Raw genomic sequence first — 18937 nt, 5'->3', positions numbered from 1 at the left:
ATGACAGAAACATGGAAAGTCACATTTATGCAGTTGCTGAACTACAGTTAAAGGGATAAAATCTGTAACAGTTTCAATTTTTTCAGTTTGTTTTTATAAATGGTGTAAACATATGTATAAAATTTTACTTTTACAGTCACGTTAATGTGACCAGCTGTCAAAAGCCTGAATGGCCACCGCTTGCATCACGGACTGCTGCAAGACATGCAGGAAGAGAGTCAATGAGGTTCTGGAAGGTACTGACAGGGATTTGAATCCATGGCGACTGCAGTTCTGTGGTCAGCTGCGCTACATTTCTCTGGCGAGGATCAGTGGTGCAAATGGCCCACACAGAGTCTCAATTGGGTTTAAATCTAAGCAGTTCTGTGGGCAGGGGGGTAAAATAAATTCATCCTAGTGTTCTTCTACCCGTGCATGTACACTGTGAGCTGTGTAACACTTTGCAGTGTCCTGCTGGTAGATGCCATTGTGCCGAGGAAGTCAAACTGCAGGTAGTGGTGCACATGGTCACCAACGTTAGAAATATACTTTCGTTGATCCATTGTGCCTACCAGAATGACAAGATCACATAGGGAATGCTAGGAAAACATTCCCCAAGCAATAATGTTCCCTCCTGGCCCCTTCTGACGGTTGTTCCAAGGTGTTTGCTTTCAGATTTCCCACACCGTATACGAACTGCCATCTGGTTCATGGAGCACAAAACGGGATTTGTCTGAAAAGGCTACCTATCGCAACTCGGTGGATCTCGAGTTGATGTACCAGCATGCAAGTTTCAGCATTTGTCGCCAATCAACAGCAGTCAGATGGTTGCATGAACCAGGTGCCTTTTGTGGAGACTGTTCGCAGCTCGTGGTCTAGTGGCTAGCATTGCTGCTTCTGGATCACAAGGTCCCGGGTCCAATTTCTGGCAGGGTTGGGGATTTTCCCTTCCTGGGACTGGGTGTTTGTGCTGTCCTCATCATATTATCATCATCCATGACAGTGAATAGATTGGACTGTGTACAAAATTGGACTGTGAAAATATTGGGACTTTGTACGAGCACTGATGACCACACAGTTGAGCACCTTACAAACATGCATCTCCGCAGCCACTGTTTGCCCTTGTCATCTGTGGTCTGTGCGGCACCACAGTTGCCTAGGTGCCATTTTTAGATAGCACCATTTTGCTTCCACCCTTGATGCAAAAGCAATGGTCATTCCTTTTTGGACATAAGATAAATCACTTCACTTCCACATCAGGACAACGACTGAAGTAATTTCTCCATCGCACAACATGTGTTATATGCACTCCGCTGCTGGTGGTGCACTCGCCATTTGTGAAGGATTACCATATGTTGACATCAGATATAGGCAATGGTCCCATTAATGTGACTGGTATGTGTAAAATTACTAAGAGACATAATATCTGGACAGGATTTAAAGGGGCGTAAATTACAGCATTGTGAATAAAATTAAAAGCAGAAAAAGCTTTTTTCTATTTGAAACTGTTCGTTCCTTCTTCAGAGAGGGAAGAAGAATAGGCTTGGGATGGAGGGACAGATCACTTAGCTCAAGGTTAAGAGGGGCTAACTATTGTGAGGGCGAGTGAAGGCAACGAATGACTGGGGAGGCAGAAAAGAGAGAGAGAGAGAGAGAGAGAGAGAGAGAGAGAGAGAGAGAGAGAGAGGAGGTGGTGGTGGTGGTGGTGGTGGTGGTGGTGAGACATAGTGCATTGGCAAGCAATCTGCCAGTTTCGGTCCAGAGGTATTCATGACAGTATTATGAAAAGGACAAATTGCTACTCACCATATAGAGGGCACAGGCAGAATGAAAAAACATTTTAGCTTTTCCCAAAATGCCTTCTTCTAAGCCAGAAAACACACACACACGACCACTGTCTCAGGCCACAGTACAAACAACACAATGGGAAAAGCAGTCCATGGATGATGGAGCTAAGGAGGAGGCTGGGATGGATAGCAGGGTAGGGGTGGGGGAAGATGAAGTGATGCTTGTGGAACCATGGAGGGATGAGGTTAGGACAGGGTAATGCTGCTAGGTGCAGGGGGAGGAGGAGTTGGAGGTAGTGGAAAAAAGGAGAAGTAGAGGAGGGGAAAGAATTCAGTAGGTGCATTGGTGGTATAGGATATTGTGTAGTGCTGGAGTGGTGGCAGAAAAGGGGACAAATGAATGAAGGAGAGGGACTATTGAAGGTTGAGGGCAGGCAGGCTTTGGGTACTTAGAATAAATTGCAGGGAGAGTTTCCACCTAGCAGCTTATTAAAGTTAATGTTGGTATGGAGTCTCCAGATGGCACAGGTTGTGAAGCAGTCATTAAAGTGAAACACATATTGGGCAGAATGTTACACAACAGGATGGACCAGCTCTCTCTTGGCCAGTTTGTTGGTGGCCATTCATGCAGACAGATGGTTGGTTGTCATGCCCTTGTAGAAAGCAGCACAGTGGTTGCAGCTTTGTTTGAAAAACCACTCACCACTTCATTCCTCTTAAACCTAACCAACTACATCCTAATCCATAACTACTTCACCTTTCAAGGGGAGATATGCATACAAATTGGTGGCACAGCCATAGGAACCCACATGGCACCCTTCTATGCCAACCTCTTCATAGGCCACCCAGAGCAAACATTCCTAGATTCCAAAACCCCTGGTCTAGTTCAGGTTTATTGATGGCATCTTTATAATCTCAACCCAAGGCCAGGACACATTATCCTCATTCCTTCACAATCTCAACACCTCTCCCATCCACTTCACCTGGTCCCCCTCCACCCATCATGCCACTGTCCTAGATGTTGATCTCCTCCTGTCAGATGGGTCAATCCAAGCCCCAGTCCACATCAAACCCATCAAACCTGCAATTTGACAGCTGTCACCCCTTCCACATCAAAATATCCCTCCCATGCGGCCTGGCCACCTGTGGCAGACGCATTGACAGTGATGAGAACTCCCTTGCTCAGTATGCTAAAGGTCTCATAAGAACCAATGACCATGAAGTGTCCCCCATGCCACCCAGCGCCACTCAGGACTGGAGCGACTGAACCACGTCCTTTGTCAAGGCTTTGATTATCTATCATTGTGCCCTGAAATTAGGGACATCCTGCTCAAGATACATCCATCCCCTCCCAAAGTGGTGTTCTGCTGCTCACCCAACACCCTAGTCCATCCTTATGCCACTCCCACCCCCAGGCCCCTACCACAGGGATCATAGCCTTGTGGAAGACACAGATGCAAGACCTGCTGTATCCACCACCCAGCAAGTCATACTCCAGTGCCATCACTGGCTTATCCTACCCCATCAGAGGCCAGCTTACTTGTGAAAGCAGGCATGTTGCATACCGGCTCTGCTGCAACCACTGCACAGCATTTTATATTGGTATGACAACCAACCAGCTATCAACCAGAATGTATGGGCACCATCAAACTGTTGCCAAAAAGAAGGGTGATCACCCAAAGGCACAACATGCAGCAGACCACAAACATGCGAGATTACATTGGCTGCTTCACAACCCGTCCCATTTGGATCCTCCCCACAACCACCACTTGTGTGTGTGTGTGTGTGTGTGTGTGTGTTTCTCCTACAACTTGAGAAAGGAATTTCATTCTGAAAGCTGGCAAAGCAAAGCTCTGTACCTTTTGTTTGTGTATCTACCAATGATGCAGTGCTTCTGCTTTTCAGTGAGTAGTCTCCTTTATTCCTCAATAATTCGTTACTCTCAACCAGAACTTTCCATTCATTATTATTCCTTTCCTCTCTGATTCCGTGCAGAACCTCCTCATTCCTTACCTTATCAGTCCACCTAATTTTCAACATTCGTCTGTAGCCCCACATCTCAAATGCTTCGGTTCTCTTCTGTTTCAGTTTTTCCACAGTCTGTGTTTCACTACCATGCAATGCTGTGCACCAGACGTACATTCTCAGAAATTTCTTCCTCTAATTAAGCCCTGTGTTTGATATTAGTAGACTTCTCTTGGCCAGGAGTGTCCTTTCTGCCAGTGCTAGTCTGCTTTTGATGTCCTCCTGGCTCTGTCTGTCTGTGACGAAGCAAGCTATGATATTTTTACTTCCCATCTTCTTTTGCCATCTGCCTCCTTAAAAGTCATTTTTTCAATTTTAGCTAATTACCATTAACATACGTGAATATTATCTGCATTTCCATAAAAGAGAAAGGTTGCCCCCTCAGTTTTAAAGAATATAACACCAGATCTAATTTTGTGCTTTGTTTTACATATATAATTGATTTTCTAATTCATTTCGACTATTACTAGGTAGTATCTTTCATTATAGGGCGAAATCAGTAATTGTTTCGTAACTTAAATTCTATTGTTGACCTATAAACAAATATAAATTCTGTACTAATTATAAACATTTGGAAGATGAACTAATAGTATTTCTAAAGTGTATACTTTTCTCTATTCGAAAACATGTTAGCAAAGCCAGCCCTTAATTAATTCCAAAGTAATTTCCAGTCTCATCAGAAGTATTGTTTGTGTAACTACATATGTTAATTTCATCATTTAAACAAATAATTCAGCTTAACCCTTGTAGTAAAAGAAACTGTTAAAATGCGCCAATTTTTGATGTATTCAGTTAATTTAATGAGTTAAGTTTTAATTGTAATTTCTGTAAATTTAACTTTGAACACTGTGTAGTTTGAGTACCTATTATTGTGAAATATATAAGCGCCGGTTTTTTGGTCGAGAGACAGTCAGTCCACGCCCGAGTTTCAGACAAGGAACCTGTGTTGGTTAGAATGACAATAATGCGGCAACTTAACAATGAAGTAAGTGTTACACCAATAGGTCATGTGTTACAGCAATGTCAGTGTCTGTTCCATACATGTGGGTTTAAATTGGAAAGACCACATGGATAGTATTGTGGGAAGGTGAAACAAAGACTGCGCTTTGGTGGCAGAACACTTAGAAGATGCAACAAACCCATGAAAGACACAACCTACTTTACACTTGTCTGTCATCTGCTAGAATGTTGCTGTGCGTCATGGGATCCTTATCAGGTAGGATTGATGGAGGACAACGAAAAAGTCTAAAGAAGGGCAGCTCATTTCGTGTTATCGCACCATGGAGGTGAGAGTGTCACTGATTCCTGTGGCAAAGGTTTAGGAGTGCGAGTAGAATGGACTAGGATGTGGGGAAGTGGGAGGGGAGGGAGTGTTCATTGAGAAACATGTCTGCCAGCAGCATCTCAGGCAAGCTCTATAGCATTTAGGTGTGGGAAGTATGCAGGGCATTCCATATGTTCCCTATCTTCACTTTCCAGTGTGTCTGATACCTCAGCAGTCCTGTATGAGCAGATATTGTCAACCACAAACAAAAACTTGGGGTCTACCGCACCCCTAAACAGGATTCAGAATACCAGTAATCTCCCTGCACTATCACTGTGGTGTAATGGACATTGCACGAAGATAATGAACAGTGTTCGGCCATTGTGCTTAACGCATAGGCATGCACATTCTCTCTCTCTCTCTCTCTCTCTCTCTCTCTCTCTCTGTCTGTCTGTCTCCACAGTAACAGGTGGCTAGAATCGCTTTCCACAGTGAAGTGGGATTTGAATGGGATTTGTCGGAGAACATCACTCTGGATCACTGTTTTCCCCAACCAAACTGCTCCCCATCCCAACAAACTTTTTTCAACAATGGTGTTGTTGAAGTGGGGTGCATTTAACATGCTCGTGAGCATACGAACCAATTCAGTTTTAATCGTCATGAAATGGTGCTGGTTGAGACACGTGTACTGGTAGTGATAGTAAGGTCTGCAACGATCTGCCTAGGTGAGAGATGTCTATTCTTTTCGGCACTAGGTGTACATATCAGTCCTCTTGCAGTGTGGTGGACTGTCTGTGATCACCGGCATGCTTTTTTACAGCATTTTCACCTTCAGTAACTATTTTAATTGCAATGTGGTGCTTTCGGACACACACATTACTGTGGCCACAGTAATGACACTTTCGAGCCATCCAACTGCTCGTCCACAATCGTAAGCACTCAGATTATGTCTTTTAGTCATGTTGCCATACTACACGAAATATTGCACTAATTGGTTCCAAAGCAATCTCTGTCAAACATTGTAGTGCATTAACTGTTGAATACATACAAATAGTTCATCCACAGACTTTGTTGTAGTTAACATATTTTGATCTGTACATTTCCTTCCAGTATTATTGATTACGTGTTCTGAAGCAGAAGTTGGCTGTTCCATATTAATTGTTGGTTGTTTTGTAGCAACTGGCAGTTGTTCCTTAGCAAGCATCAGCTGTTCCTTAGCAATTGCAAGAACTAGACTGGTTCTTGGTCCATGGCGCACAGTTACCATAGCAGGTTGCCTATCTCACCACTTCCTGGGGGCAACATAAATTTGGTTCTCAATATTTCAAATAACTGGTGACCAAATTTAAAATGTTGTCTTAATTTACTAATGAAGAGATAAAGTGTTATACTAAAGATTTTAACATAGTAAGAGAAGTATTACAGTCAGAACCAGTGTATATGTCTTGAGGCAGTTAACTTGCCATGTGGAAATACCCAGACTATAGTCATCCAGTATTTGGGAATTAGAGCACTTAGTGTCTTGCAAAAACTTTGTACACAATTTCAAACCTTTGTGAACCTTTTTCTCAGCTAGACCTCACAAAATGATAAAAGGAAAAAAAAAAAAGGTTTTCACGTACTACGTTTCCACAGGTCATGCAGTGAAACTTCTGCATTGGACATGACTTTTTAATTTATTACTTCTTTACTTCTGACTCTATTTGCAACATGTCCTCATAAACCACTGAATGCACCTGCAAAATTATGTCATTGTACGACTCACAGTTCATGAGCTATAACAATGTAAACATTGAGATGTGTAAAAAATTTGGTTTTGCTTAAAGTGAGCTGAAATTACCCAGACTATAGTCTTCCAGTGTTTGATAATGAGAGCACTTGGTGACATCCCATAACCTTAACATAATCTCAAACCTTTTCTAAAATTTTTCTTGTTTATGTGCTTAGCATCACATGCTTAACATTAACTAATTTGTAAAGTAATCAGAAGTTTGAGGCTGCTTGATACAAGGTAGTTCGATTTATAAAGAATGAGAGGTTTCTAATTGGAAACTAAGAGGAAAGGAGAGAAGGTGACAAGGGAGCAAAAGCAAATGCCATTGAAGGAAAAGATACATATATGAGTGAGTAAAGGGGGGAGGAGATTTATTAATGGATGTATTTATTTTTCTTTTGTTTGTAGTATTTCATTGTTACTCTTTACCTCTCTCTTTATGTTTTTTTTAAATGACCTTGTTGTTTGATAATCATGCACCAGTCATTTCAGTTAGCCTTTGTGGTATGTCTCAACACACAGACATGGTAAACATATGAACAACTAAATCTGTAAAATGTGTAAATTTATTTTTAAAAGACTGAATTTTTTAATGCAAAATTACTTTTTCTCGTACCAGTTATCATCGTACGCTGCGTCATCAGAAAATCAAGCAACAGCTGAAAGATTTTGAAAACCTGCAAAAGACAGATCCTGAGGCTGCTCTGAAACAATTGGAGCAGATTGAGAGAGCAAGAGCTGAAGAAAGGATGACACTGAGACATAGAAACACAGGGAAATGGGCACGCAGCCGTGCAGTACGTGCCAAATACAATGATCAGGTATTTAATTTTTGAAAGATCTTAACAGTAATACCAATTTTAACTAGCTGCACCACTGTCACGTACCTGTCTCCGTGGCCTAGATCACTAACACACAATTGTTGGGTGGCGTTTGACCAGGGGTAAGTCGACTCAAATTCTGATCTGACTGAATATTTATACTACTACTCTCAGATAGCACTTCATTATAGATAACTTCATCATCTTCAAAAAGCCCGATTTTACTATTAATTTTGCTTGCAGGGTCATTTGTATATGATATGGACAGGAAATGTCCCAACACACTTCCCTGGGACACATCAGAAGTTACTCCTACATCTGACAACGACTTTCCATCGAAGATAACATGCTGTGGTGTCCCTACTCAGAATTCCTCAGTCCACTCACAAATTTCACTTGATGTTTCTAGCATTTGTAGACTTAGAGAAAGCTTTTGACAATGTTGACTGGAATACTCTCTTTCAAATTCTAAAGGTGGCAGGGGTAAAATAAAGGGAGCGAAAGGCTATTTACAATTTGTACAGAAACCAGATGGCAGTTATAAGACTCGAGGGACATGAAAGGGAAGCAGCGGTTGGGAAGGGAGTGAGACAGGGTTGTAGCCTCTCCCCTATGTTATTCAATCTGTATATTGAGCAAGCAGTAAAGGAAACAAAAGAAAAATTCGGAATAGGTATTAAAATCCATGGAGAAGAAATAAAAACTTTGAGGTTCGCCGATGACATTGTAATTCTGTCAGAGACAGCAAGGGACTTGGAAGAGCAGTTGAATGGAATGGACAGTGTCTTGGGAGGAGTATATAAGATGAACGTCAACAAAAGCAAAACGAGGATAATGGAATGTAGTCGAATTAAGTCGGCTGATGCTGAGGGAATTAGATTAGGAAATGTGACACTTAAAGTAGTAAAGGAGTTTTGCTATTTGGGGAGCAAAATAACCGATGATGGTCGAAGTAGAGAGGATATAAAATGTAGACTGGCAATGGCAAGGAAAGTGTTTCTGAAGAAGAGAAATTTGTTAACATCGAATATAGATTTAAGTGTCAGGAAGTCTTTTCTGAAAGTATTTGTATGGAATGTAGCCATGTATGGAAGTGAAAAATGGACGATAAAAAGTTTGGACAAGAAGAGGACAGAAGCTTTCGAAATGTGGTGCTACAGAAGAATGCTTAAAATTAGATGGGTAGATCATGTAACTAATGAGGAAGTATTGAATAGGATTGGGGAGAAGAGGAGTTTGTAGCACAACTTGACAAGAAGAAGGGATCAGTTGGTAGGACATGTTCTGAGGCATCAAGGGATCACCAATTTAGGGCAGCGTGGAGGGTAAAAATCGTTGAGGGAGACAAAGAGATAAATACACTAAGCAGATTCAGAAGGATGTAGGTTGCAGTAGGTACTGGGAGATGAAGAAGCTTGCACAGGATAGAGTAGCATGGAGAGCTGCATCAAACCAGTCTCGGAACTGAAGACCACAACAACAACAACAACAACAACCCCCCCATGTGATTGTACTTTTGACAATAAGCATAGGAGCAGTACTGAGTTAAATGCTTTTCAGAAATCAAGGAACAGTGCATCTACCTGATTGCCTTGATCAAAGGCTTTTAGTGTGTCATGTGAAAAATATGAGTTGGGTTTCACATGATTAATGTTTTCAAAATCCATCCTGATTAGCATTGAGGAGGTCATTCTCTTTCAGATACCTCATTATTTTTTAGATCAAAACATAAGACTCTACAATAAATTGATGTCAGGTATATTGGACGGTAGTTTTGTGGATCAGTTCTGCTATCCTTCTTGTAGACAGGTGTGACTGGTACCTTTTTCCAAGAATTGGGAACAGTTTTTTTGTTTGATGCATCTATAATAAATTATAGTTAGAAGAGAGGCTAACTTACCCACAACTTCTATAGAATCTGACAGGGTTTGCATCAAGCCCTGGAGTTTTGTTCAATTTTAATGATTTCAGCTTTTTGCCAGCAACACTGACACTAATACTTACATAATTCATCTTTTCAGTGGTATGCTCATATATGAAATTGTATAGCTTAAGACGCAAAGTATTATGTATGATACTTTCCTGTTAGACCCTTATGACCATAATGAAAAATTTCTCCAACATTGTATCTCATTTCTTATATCTCTAAGGCAAGAGAAAACAATGTTTTGTTTTCATATTACAGTGTGTGTTGCTCTGGCAGAAAGTGCTTTGCTTGGCGGGAGACTCTCTGGATAAGGTTTAAAAAATATGCATGAAATTACTACTGTCCAAAGCCTGCAAATTGTTTTTATATGTAATGTATGTCTGATTTTGGATGTTATAATTTTGTATGTTTTGGAAATGCCTAGGAATTAATAGTGGTGTAAACTTTTCACTTCCATCACTATTAATACGCAGTAGTGTCTTTACATTTTTTTTATACCTCTGTCGCATTTTTCTCCCTTAACAGAATATGATTCTGCAGGAAGTAAATTATAAACAATGTCAGTTTCATCAGCATTCAAAATGAACCTGGGATCATAACCGTGTGTCAGTCATGGCAATGTAATGTTCTTGCAATAGGCACACTTTCTGTGATCTGCGCCTCATTTTCTTCACTTACATTTTGGAACAATAGATTATAATGTTTTCTTAAAATGATTCAACCAGCTAATCGTTGCTGTGGAACTTTCAGTGCCAGCTTTTGAGTGGTCTCATGGGAAATCTCTTGCTTATACATAAATTCTTCCACTTCTCTGTCCATGAAACCGTGAAACTACATTAGAAGAATATTTTTCATCTCACTGAATGTAGGCATATGAATGTTCTTTTTTGGATCCATAGGAGTTGTTAGCTTCGGCATTTAAGAACACTTCCTTATTTTAGAATATGATGTACATGTAGATTGCGCTGCATTGCATTTCTTCGCCATATAGGAAAGATTCACATTAAGACTGTCATCATCAGCTTTTGGTGAACTGTGAGCTTTCTATGTTTGCAGGACATAACTCCTCAGAAATAAAGTTGATAACTTCGATGTTTCAGTAACCAAAAGACTACACTTTTCGCAGTTTGTACTTTCATAGGATCAGTGACTGTGACGTCAGGTCACATGAACTAAGTTGCACAGAAATCTATTTCTGATTCTTTCAGTCCATCTGTCAGTGTCGCTACAAGGGAAATCGAGTTATTGGCTATGCTCTAGGCACACATTAACTGATTGAGTCGATTACCATTTATTGTGCAACAGGACAAAAGTTATGACCTGTGTGAAATACAAAGAAATCAGAAGCTCACAGGAACATTTTAGTAATCATGTAACTGGATTTCAGTCTGCAGAATATTTCATGTCTATTGCTTAAAACCAGACTTTCTTTTAAAGTGGAGTTTGTTGAAAATGAGGAGAAGAATCATTGGTGTTATGGGAGTTTCGCCGGTACTGACGAAATTATTCATTAAAAGTGGGATTTCCTTAAAAGCAGGTACATTAATTCAGTGTCAACTGTAGTTTTTACTTTATTATGTGAACTACAAAATACACTCCTGGAAATTGAAATAAGAACACTGTGAATTCATTGTCCCAGGAAGGGGAAACTTTATTGACACATTCCTGGGGTCAGATACATCACATGATCACACTGACAGAACCACAGGCACATAGACACAGGCAACAGAGCATGCACAATGTCGGCACTAGTACAGTGTATATCCACCTTTTGCAGCAATGCAGGCTGCTATTCTCCCATGGAGACGATCGTAGAGATGCTGGATATAGTCCTGTGGAACGGCTTGCCATGCCATTTCCACCTGGCGCCTCAGTTGGACCAGTGTTCGTGCTGGACGTGCGGACCGCATGAGACGACGCTTCATCTAGTCCCAAACATGCTCAATGGGGGACAGATCCGGAGATCTTGCTGGCCAGGGTAGTTGACTTACACCTTCTAGAGCACGTTGGGTGGCACAGGATACATGCGGAAGTGCATTGTCCTGTTGGAACAGCAAGTTCCCTTGCCGGTCTAGGAAAGGTAAAAGGATGGGTTCGATGACGGTTTGGATGTACCGTGCACTATTCAGTGTCACCTCGACGATCACCAGAGGTGTACGGCCAGTGTAGGAGATCGCTCCCCACACCATGATGCCGGGTGTTGGCCCTGTGTGCCTCGGTCGTATGCAGTCCTGATTGTGGCGCTCACCTGCACGGCGCCAAACATGCATACGACCATCATTGGCACCAAGGCAGAAGCGACTCTCATCGCTGAAGACGACATGTCTCCATTCGTCCCTCCATTCACGCCTGGCGCGACACCTTTGGAGGCGAGCTGCACGATGTTGGGGCGTGAGTGGAAGATGGCCTAACGGTGTGCGGGACCGTAGCCCAGCTTCATGGAGACCTTTGCGAATGGTCCCCGCCGATACCCCAGGAGCAACAGTGTCCCTAATTTGCTGGGAAGTGGCGGTGCGGTCCCCTACGGCACTGCATAGGATCCTACGGTCTTGGCGTCCATCCGTGCGTCGCTGCGGTCCTGTCCCAGGTTGACGGGCACGTGCACCTTCTGCCGACCACTGGCGTCAACATCAATGTACTGTGGAGACCTCACACTCCACGTGTTGAGCAATTCGGCGGTACATCCACCCGGCCTCCCGCATTGCCCACTATACACCCTCGCTCAAAGTCCGTCAACTGCACATACGGTTCACGTCCACGCTGTCGCAGCATGCTACCAGTGTTAAAGACTGCGATGGAGCTCCGTATGCCATGGCAAACTGGCTGACACTGACAGCGGCGGTGCACAAATGCTGCGCAGCTAGCGCCATTCGATGGCTAACACCACGGTTCCTGGTGTGTCCGCTGTGCCGTGCGTGTGATCATTGCTTGTACAGCCCTCTTGCAGTGTCCGGAGCAAGTATGGTGGGTCTGACACAGCGGTGTCAATGTGTTCTGGTTTCCATTTCCAAGAGTGTATTTATAATAATGTTAAATTGAATTCTAATCAGGCAAGGAAACAAGAAACTTGATTCAATCCAACTTGAAGCAATTAAAGAAAACCTGCCAGCAGAAATTACTTTATTTTGTGCCCATAAAATCAGAAAGATGGTTGGAAACCAATACATTCTAATGAAGAGGGGGAGAAAATATGGTTGCCAGGAAGCAGCAGACACACTAGAATAAAATTCATCAGTTTTTATTTGCTTGTTATGTTAAAGTTCTTTTTATTTTTATTTCATTGTTGTTTTGTTTGTCATTGCTCTTTCTTGAGTTATAAGACAATTGCTTAAGAACAAGAGCCAAAGTTGCAATTATTGTAGTATTGAATTCATTTTTAATGTTAGCATAGAGATATAGGAATCCCCTTCTAAAATTCTTGTTTGCAATACTGGGTATGATTCATTCTTTTGTTGTAGACACGACAGGAGCTGGCAGAACAGCTAGCTATCAGCCGTGACCTCACTAAGAAGGTACAAATTGAAGAGAGCAGTAGTGACGAAGCAGTTGAAGAAGATATAAATGTCAACAGCATGAGTAACTCAGATAATCCCTGGGTCACTGGGAAAACAGAATCAGAAGTTGAAAATTTCCTGAGAGGCTACAAAAGGTTCTGGGAACAAAAGAGTGTGAGAGAACAACAGGAGAACAAGGGTGAATCCAGCCCAGAGGAATCGAAGTCAAGTAACAAAGTGAATAGGTCTAATGAAAATAAAGAATTAGTTCAGAATGAAAATCAAGGAATGAGTGAAGGGACAACGTCAGATAATATTAACAAGGAAATTAATGTTAAGCATACTTCTGTTTTTGAAGAAGAAAACAGAAATCACCAGGATTCAAACAATTCAAAGGAAGTTATTGTAAGTAATGAAAAAGTCAAAAGGAAGAAACAGTCACCATCTAAAACAAAGAAGAAAAGAAAATTTGATTTTGATGTTGACGATAAAGTTGCCAACAATACAATAGAATTTATTAGTTCAAGTGGTAGTTGGCAAGTAACTCCATTGTGTGCAAGTGATGATGTAGGAGAGACTAAAGTAGAGGTGAGAGAGACAGAAGAGATCAAAAACAAAGACAGTCCTGTGATCTCTGTTAATGGAGCTGGTAGTGGTGAAAGTGTTGAAGAACTATTTCAAAAGATGGAAGAAAAAATGAGAGCCTCTGTTAACAAGAGGATAGCAAAATATCAAAAAGAATTCTTAAATAATGTGGAAGGACCAACTGCCAATGATGACAATAGTGACGGTGAAATGCCAGTGTCATTGGAAATGAAGAAGCAGGTGAAACACCCAGAGCTAGATGAGGCATTGTCAGAAGGAGCAACTCAGCAAAGCTCGTCGCAGGAGATCAATGAGCTGCAGAAGATGACCGACACCATCTCAGGAGTGCAGCAGGTGAACCGAGCAAAGACTGATATCGATCCCAAGAAGTTTATTGCTGTTAAAGCCAAGCCTTTAGACTCAGAGTTACCAGATGTGGCAGATATGGAAGAAGCTCTCGATGATGAGGGTGACGAGAGTGCAAGACAACTAACAATTACGGAAGCTTTTGCAGATGATGACGTTGTCGAACAATTCAGGTGAGTACCTTTGTGCACTGTAGCTTTTTGTTATATTTTTGTAGATTATGATGGAAGTAGAGTGTTATGAGGAAACTGTTGCTGAGTGTAGCACTTTAACACTTAATCGTCTGGCATATGGGTAACCCAGAGATGCTGATTGACCATTAGTACTTAGTAAACACAGATGCAGAAGTTAGGTTTAAATGAGATGTTGCATTAGTTGTTTGTTTATTTTCATAACTAGACATTTTTTGTACAACTTCTGTTTGAACTGTTTAATTCCACTTTATATTTTCTCACACTATATATTCCTAACACAGATCCATGAAATTAGTGAATTTCAAAACTCTCTGTAAGAGGCTCACAAAAGAAAAAAGCTAATTACAAGCAATTATTTTAGTGAAGAAAGATTGCTAGATGTTATTGGATGAAGTCTTTGTTAGATGTAGACACAGCAATTGTACACACACACTCACACTCACAGGTGACCTCTGTCATCTCCAGGTACTGTGCCTGATTGCGCCTGAGGTGAGAGTGATTTTTGGTGGACTGGTTAGAGGGAGCACACGTGAAGTGTAGGGTGGGGAGGGGGAGGGATAACAGGGTAGGGGTGGAGGAAGATGCTAGTTTTGCCTGTGGTGCATTCAGAAAAAAGGCAAAGACATGACAGTGCTACTAGCTGCAGCATCGGGAGGCTGTGTTGGCAGGAAAGGACAGAGGAGAGAAGTAAACAAAGGGAAAGGACTGTGCAGGTGTTGACAGGATATGTTGCAAGCATAGTTCCCACCTGTAGAGATCAGAAAAGCTTGTACTGATGGGAAAAATCACAAAGGCAAAGGCCTTGAAGCAGTCATTGAAGTCAAGCAGATCATGTTGAGCAGCATATTCATCAACTGGAGGACCCAGCTGTCTCTTGGCCACAGTTTGGTGGAGGCCATTGATGTGGACTCATGCCCACATAGAATGTCAAACAGTGGTGGGTACTAAGTTGGTAAGTCACGAACTGGAGCAACTAATAACAGCACTACAAACCATCTACCACACACTTGACAATGGCTTGTGTGTGTGTGTGTGTGTCTGTATCTCCAGTACGTCAGAATACAATCTCTCAACAACTACAGGAGAGAGAAAACAGTTGAAAGACTATATCTCTGCATTTTCCCTCCTCTCCATGAAAACCCACTGTTGTTTAGTTCAAAGCTTGGTTGCTAGTGTCTAGCAGAAATTTCGTACAAAATTTCTGGCAAGAGCTCTAAAAGACTAAAGAAATCACTTGTGGTGCAACAAACTAAAGTGATGCATGTGCGAGAAACATTCTCCAGACACACAGATTGATCTACAAAACACACAAGCTATGAGCTGCAATGGGCTCATACATTCTGTGGAAACATGTCCCTGTCAAATCATATTGTGTGCTCATCCTGAATACCCTCTGTTATGAACCCCAGTTTATTTTTGCAGAGATTTCTACTGGTTGCAGTGGGGAGATGTTGGGCACAGATGTGAGTATCTAGTGGAAAACTTAAGTTTCATGTGTCTAGTAAGATAAAACATTAAAATGAATGCTTTTAAGTCACAAATTACTCTCATGTGTCTGTGGGGACACATTTGTGATTCTCCTAAAGAGAATGTATTTGGTGTTATGTCCTCTACCAAAGTTTATGGGCCACTTTTCTCTTCAGATAACATTTATTACTATTTAGGCATGTTGTGGCAGTGGTTTGTGCATCTGATACCATAAGATTTTGTATAGTTGCAATGACAGATTAGCAGTCGTGTAACAAAATCAAACAACTTACGAGCCTTCATAACCAGAGATTCCAACATCTCGAGAAAGGCAATGAAAGACAAGGAACTTTCAGTCAGCGAGAGTGAGAGTCCATGAGAGATTATATGAGGCAGTGATGCCTTACCTGTCTCATTTAAAATGTGTATCGTATACACACCTTCCCACTTTTACAAAACAGATCTTGTAAATCTCCCACCTGTCTATGTGACTTAAACTTTCCACCAATTGTGCAAATCTTAGGAAGAGACAAATCAGTAAGTTAACTTATTTCGCATATTTTCATTCAATAATGTATGGAATAATGTTCTGAGTTAACCTCTCTTGAGGTAAGAACCTTTTCATTGCTCAGAAATGTACTGTAAGAATAATACGTCGTGCTCACCCATGATCAACTTGTAGACATCTGTTTAAGGAGCTAGTGATTTTGACTACTGCTTCACAGCATAACTATTCACTCATAAAGTTTGTTGTAAATAACGCATTACAGTTCGAAAGGAACAATGACGTACATAATTACAATATCAGGGGGAAAATGACACTAATTATTCCACATTAGGACTATATTTAACCAAAAAAGGGGGTGGGGATGCACACAGCTGCCTTCAACATTTCTGATCAATTGTCCAGTGAGATAAAATGTGCAAAAGACAGCAATGTTAGATCTGAATACAAACTGAAAAATTTTCTCCTTGATGAGCACTGATCTGTATAAGAATTGCAGTTTATGTGACTGTTGGTGGGTAGGAAGAATTACTAATCAACTTGCAAATGGCCAGTGTGTAGTTTTATTTACATACGATTCTGTAATAAGAGTGTAAAATTACTCATTTCACATCATTACAATTAAATGTACAAGTGATCCATGGGACGTAAAACTAAACTAAAATAAATGAGTAAATAAATAAGTACTTGTTCCGGTTTTATTAGATTTTAATTTTATTTGCCTTACATAGATTATTAAATGTTTAACTGTTTATAGGAAGGAGAAAGAAGAGGCTGTGAAGAAATCAGAGCCAGAAGACATAGACCTTTCCTTACCAGGTTGGGGGACTTGGGGAGGTAAAGGTATTCTGGCTAGTGTTCCAAAGAAGAAAAAGAAGCGATTTATAATCAAATTCCCAAAGCCACCTCCTCGAAAAGATTCCAATAAAGGAGATGTGATAATAAATGAAGAAAAGGATGTTAAAATAAAAGAACATCAGGTAATGAAATGTCTTCAGTAACTCTGTGAAAATCATTTGTTTAATGTTTTGTGTTGCTGATGAAAATGTTTGTGTTTGATGATATAGCATTTTTTTGTTATTTATTTCGTGTAATGGTGTAAAGGAACATAATGTATTTTTTGCTAGGTGAGCGAGGTGCCATTCCCATTTACAACAGTCAAAGATTATGAAGCAAGTGTCCGAGCTCCAATTGGTGCAACATGGGTAACACAGTCATCCCACAGAAAGCTTACAGCACCCAAGTATAAGACGTACCTTGGAAAGATAATAAAGCCTATCGATGAGGATCTTCTTTTGAAAAAGAAACCTGTTGCTAAACGGAAATAGCTTCGTGTTACATTGCTTTAATAGACAATTTGTATTTATGATGTACTGCATTTTGGCTGGTGTAAAATAAATTTATATTTTCCTGTTGTTCTTTTCTCTCTTTTTAACTTTCAATAGCTGTCTTTCAATAATAATGTGCATATTTGTCGTGGAAAATGTAAAATATGTACTCTGGGTTATAGTTTTGCATTTAATTGTTAGCCTTAAAAATTTTGGCAATGTTGTTGTAAATAGATTTATGTAGAAAAGGTTCGTCAAAATAAACTAAACAGCTGAATAAGACACCTAAAGAAAACATAATCAGTAATGTGAAGAAAGACAGCCACCCACCATGTACATAAGTGGAGCAGTGAATAGACATGTGAACAAAATGTTGATTACTAATAGCTGTATGGTTGTTGATGTGGAAAACACACACACACACACACACACACACACACACACACACACACACACAAAAAAAAAAAAAAAAAAAAAAAAGAGCGAGGGAGTGAGGTGAGTGATCCTCTCTTCTGAAGCTGTAACCACATTGGGTTGAATATGGAAAGAGGTGAGGGAAGGGGAAGGGCAGTAGGTGAGAGTAATCCATGAATGTAACATGACCTCTATTGCCTGCCTAAATTATTCCCAAGCCAAAAACGTTCTCCTGGCTGCATATCCCTCTTAATTTTATCCCCTGCATAGACTCTACTCCACATTTATCGTATGCAGGGCGAGGCAGAATAAAGAGCAATTTTGAAAAGTGAAAAAAGTTGCCTTTCTTATTTTTCGTTTATTGCCTTAATTTAGGTAAAAAGCCTTAAAGAATAGATAAGGAATGAATTTTACTCAGGTATGATGATGTTCGTGGGGATGTACACTATTTCCCAGCTGAGTCCTGAGAAATTACTTGTCACATTCTGCAACAATGCTGAACAGCAACCTGTTGGAGCTGTTATTTCACCACTTTGGGTGTATGTGGCATGTTATCATGATGCATTACTCTATGGGTAAACCCAAGGGAAAAAAGGCACAAAATGTGAAATCTGTTGAGTATGTGGGCCATGCAGTGATCCTCATTCTGAGAAATCACTGGATTTGAAAGTAAGCTGTTAACAATATTAACATTTACTACTACAATGTGAGAAGGTACTCTGTCTTCCTGAAAAAGTGTTTCCACACTTACTTCTTGCAGTGTAAGTTGTAGCCCAAAAATGTTTTGTGTAAAGGTAACTGTCAAAGCATTGCCTGCTTTTTCAGATACTGTTTTTTATGGCATACACACAGCTTTTGGCCTCCTGTACTTTTATGTTGTTTTCATTGACATTTCTTCAAAGTTCCTACCAACTTTTTAATTGAGCAAGCTCCATGATTTCACTATAATCAGTGTCAAACTCCTGATGGCTGTCTGAAAAGTTCTCTGTCTCACCTAGAGATTGCAC

At 40.7% G+C, this 18937-nt stretch overlaps 1 protein-coding gene across 1 annotated transcript in view; it reads left to right on the top strand.

The window, feature by feature from the left end:
- LOC126335037 (U3 small nucleolar RNA-associated protein 14 homolog A-like) overlaps positions 1-17603 on the top strand; it is a 68319-nt gene extending 50716 nt beyond the window's left edge. The window contains exons 6-9 of the mRNA XM_049997905.1: positions 7449-7650; positions 13036-14195; positions 16946-17168; positions 17316-17603. Coding sequence (XP_049853862.1) covers positions 7449-7650; positions 13036-14195; positions 16946-17168; positions 17316-17516 — 1786 coding nt within the window. The 3' untranslated portion in view covers positions 17517-17603. The remainder of the gene's footprint in view (positions 1-7448; positions 7651-13035; positions 14196-16945; positions 17169-17315) is intronic.
- Positions 17604-18937: the final 1334 nt, after the last annotated feature.

Source organism: Schistocerca gregaria, chromosome 2 (assembly GCF_023897955.1).
Source record: "Schistocerca gregaria isolate iqSchGreg1 chromosome 2, iqSchGreg1.2, whole genome shotgun sequence".
Lineage (NCBI taxonomy): Eukaryota > Metazoa > Arthropoda > Insecta > Orthoptera > Acrididae > Schistocerca > Schistocerca gregaria.
This window is presented reverse-complemented; position numbering and strand designations above follow the sequence as displayed.